The sequence below is a fragment of the Austrofundulus limnaeus genome, unplaced genomic scaffold (genome assembly GCF_001266775.1).
Source record: "Austrofundulus limnaeus strain Quisiro unplaced genomic scaffold, Austrofundulus_limnaeus-1.0 Scaffold287, whole genome shotgun sequence".
Classification (NCBI taxonomy): Eukaryota; Metazoa; Chordata; class Actinopteri; order Cyprinodontiformes; family Rivulidae; genus Austrofundulus; species Austrofundulus limnaeus.
This window is the reverse complement of record NW_013952689.1, coordinates 690,478-693,458: the sequence shown is the minus strand read 5'-3', so window position 1 is coordinate 693,458 and position 2,981 is coordinate 690,478. Positions and strand designations below refer to the sequence as shown.

Here is a 2,981-nt window from a genome sequence, read left to right as displayed (position 1 = left end):
TTGTAGGTCTTTGGTGCTGGTCTGTGGGTTGACTCTGGCTGTTCTCAACATCCTTCACTTCTGTTTATTCCAGATTTGTCTTGGTCTGCCACTTAAAGCCTACACTTGAACTGTGCCTGTGGTCTTCCATTTTCTCACAATGTTTCTCACAGTGGAGACTGAAAGCTGAAATCTCTGAGATAGCTTTCTGTATCCTTCCCTAAACAAAGATGGTGAATAATCATTGTTTTCAGATCATTTGAAAGTTGTTTTCAGACTCCCATGCTGCCGCTCTTTAGAGAAGATGCAGAGGAGAAAAACCTACAATTGCCCCCCTTAAATATCCTTTCTCATAAAAAGAGTCACCTGTGTATGGAGGCCAAGGGTCACTGAACTTACCAAACCAAATTTAAGTCCCAATAATTAGTTGTAAAGGTTTTGAAATCAATAAAATGAAAACAGTGCCCAAATTTATGCACCTGCCTAATTTAGTTTAACCAATTATTGGAAACGTTCTGTAAATCATTTAAACTTCATTCCACTTCTCAAATATCACTGTGTTTGTCCCCTATATGATATATTTAACAGTTTTTTAATCCAAACAATCAATGATTTATAAAGGTAAATCAGGAAAAATAACAAGGCTGCCCAAACTTTTTCATATGACTGTACATATCAAATCAGTATCACAACCTCATGCAAAAGCTCAGACTCCTTCCCTACCAGAGAACTAACGTTCCATACTCCAAGACCCAACGTTGTTTAGCCAGGGTCAGAGTGCCAGGGTCCCAAATTTTATCTACTGTCCATGACACCATGCACCCAACTCCTATGGCCCCTCCTGTCAGTGGTGGGCAAACAGGAAGGCCAAACCATGTAGCTCAATTAGGCTGAGCCTGATTAGGTCCCATTAGTAAAAACCTGGTCACCAGACACTCATCGATGAGCCCCTCTGCCAGACCAGCCTCCCGGGTGGCTTTTATTAGATGCTTAAAATCCCTTTGGATGGGAAAAAGACCCACAAGAAAGGCAGCAATCGTAAATACGGTAGTTAATTTATTGTGGTAGGAATTTTATGTTACCATCACTGAAGAAATCAAGAGTTGTTTGTCTCCACAGCAGTTAAAGCTGATGTCTCTTTTCTTTGTTTGAAGCTGTTCTACATGTCTGAGTTCACATGCAGCATTTGATTCATTACACTATCAGAATTAAGGGGGAGAAAACACTTAAAAATAACAATTGGAAGAAAACCAAACATCCTACCACTACAGTCCCACAGTCTGAAAGGTTAGTTTTGATGCTGAAAACATAGTTGTCGTCAACTTCAATTCCACGGCACTCAGGATCATTTAAATGCAAATCCCAAACCTAAGAGACAAACACAGTGAGAGTTAAAGATATTAGGTAAAGTATGTTGCTTTTACTTGTAGTAAAGATGGGACATTATGCAAAATGTAAATAACAAAATTCAATTATTCCCAAACCTAATAAAACTGTATTTTATTTCCAGTGGAACATAGTAAACATATCAAGTAAAATAAAAAAAAAACAAATGTAATTTTGAATTTAATGTCAGTAACACAAAAAACATTGAATCCTGTGCAACAAAAAGGTGTAAAAGTCAGTGATGCAAAGGAAGCATTATCTAACTAATCAGCTTAATTATCATCAGGTCAGTCTGAGGACTGAGTATGAAAAAGGACAATCAGAGGATGAATCATTCTAAGAGGGGCAGAGGTTCACCAGTCTGTGAAAAATTGTGACTAAACATAATGAAATGAAATACTGTTCCTCAAAAGAAAAACTGTGAAGTCTTAAAATCTTTCATCATCTATAGTTTATATTCTCAGCAAATGATTTAAACAATTTGAGAAATCTTTGAGTCCAAAAGGGCACGGCTAAAAGTCAACACAGGGAGAAAACCAAACAAACAAACAAACAAAAAATACCTCCAGAACTGGTTTCCTCAGTTTCTTAATTTTACAGACTATTGTTAGGAGTAGATGCTTTACTACATGACACCTGTCTGTGTTTTTAAAGGAGACCAATTATGGGTCCTAGAAATTTTTATGGTATGTCTGTGGGCTATKCAGACCATGTTCATTCAATTTAATGCACAAAATAATTCTCAGATAATAAAATTTCCCATTTTCTAGTTCTGCCTGCTCTGACTTCTGTTCAGAAGAGCTGTTTATGTTAATGAGCTCTGTTGGTAACGCCCTCCAAAAATCTGTTGACATTAACTCCGCCCTCCAAAGCCAGCGTTTACGTTAGCATGGCTAATAATAGCAGAAGCTCRGTTGTACAACCATATGAGACCCAGAGGCAGAGACGGGAGACGGTCCCAGCTTCGTTTTTTCTCCCCCTCCTCTGCTCTGCGCTCACTCTTCATGCTGTTACCAGAGCAGGGAGCAGCAGTGGTCAAAATACCTCAGAAACTCGAACAAATAGGCTTTAACAAGGCTTTAATAAGCTAAACAATAGAGGTACATGGGAAAACGTCTTCATAACGAATGAAAATAAATAAATAATTAAATTGTGTCTGTGCTGGTCTCGAACCCTGGTCTCCCACTCTACCCATTGCCCTATTGGAAGCTTGTTGTGAACAGAGCTGCACATTGCACAACAACACGGTGACGGCTTTTTATATTGAGGAGGAGGAGTCTCACCCAGGGGTTGCTAGATAAGGGGCTGAACCAGGTTCCGGTGGGTTGTCGTATGGCTTGTGACATCACAAAATGATGGAAGTATAAAACTTGTCATTAATATACATTAAAAATACATTTACTTACAGTAAATATGCCCCTGGGTGCATTTTTTTGGTCCTAGGACTGTATTTTTAAGAAGTACATATACAAAGTTGAGTAAAAAAAACCTTTAAAAAGTGAATTTTGCATAATAGTTCCCCTTGGGATCCCTGATTAGTTGTAACATTAGACTTTATTTAATAAACATATATTTTAACTGTAAAATAAAGACTGTAAAAATACTGTAGGATGTTT

General features: G+C 37.9%; 1 protein-coding gene across 2 annotated transcripts in view; it reads right to left on the bottom strand.

Moving 5' to 3' along the window:
* Positions 1-2,981, bottom strand: part of si:dkeyp-110a12.4 (alpha-tectorin) — a 21,395-nt gene that overhangs the window by 16,268 nt on the left and 2,146 nt on the right. For both annotated transcript variants that reach the window (XM_014021308.1, XM_014021307.1), the window contains exon 3: positions 1,243-1,347. In XM_014021308.1, coding sequence (XP_013876762.1) covers positions 1,243-1,347 — 105 coding nt within the window. The remainder of the gene's footprint in view (positions 1-1,242; positions 1,348-2,981) is intronic.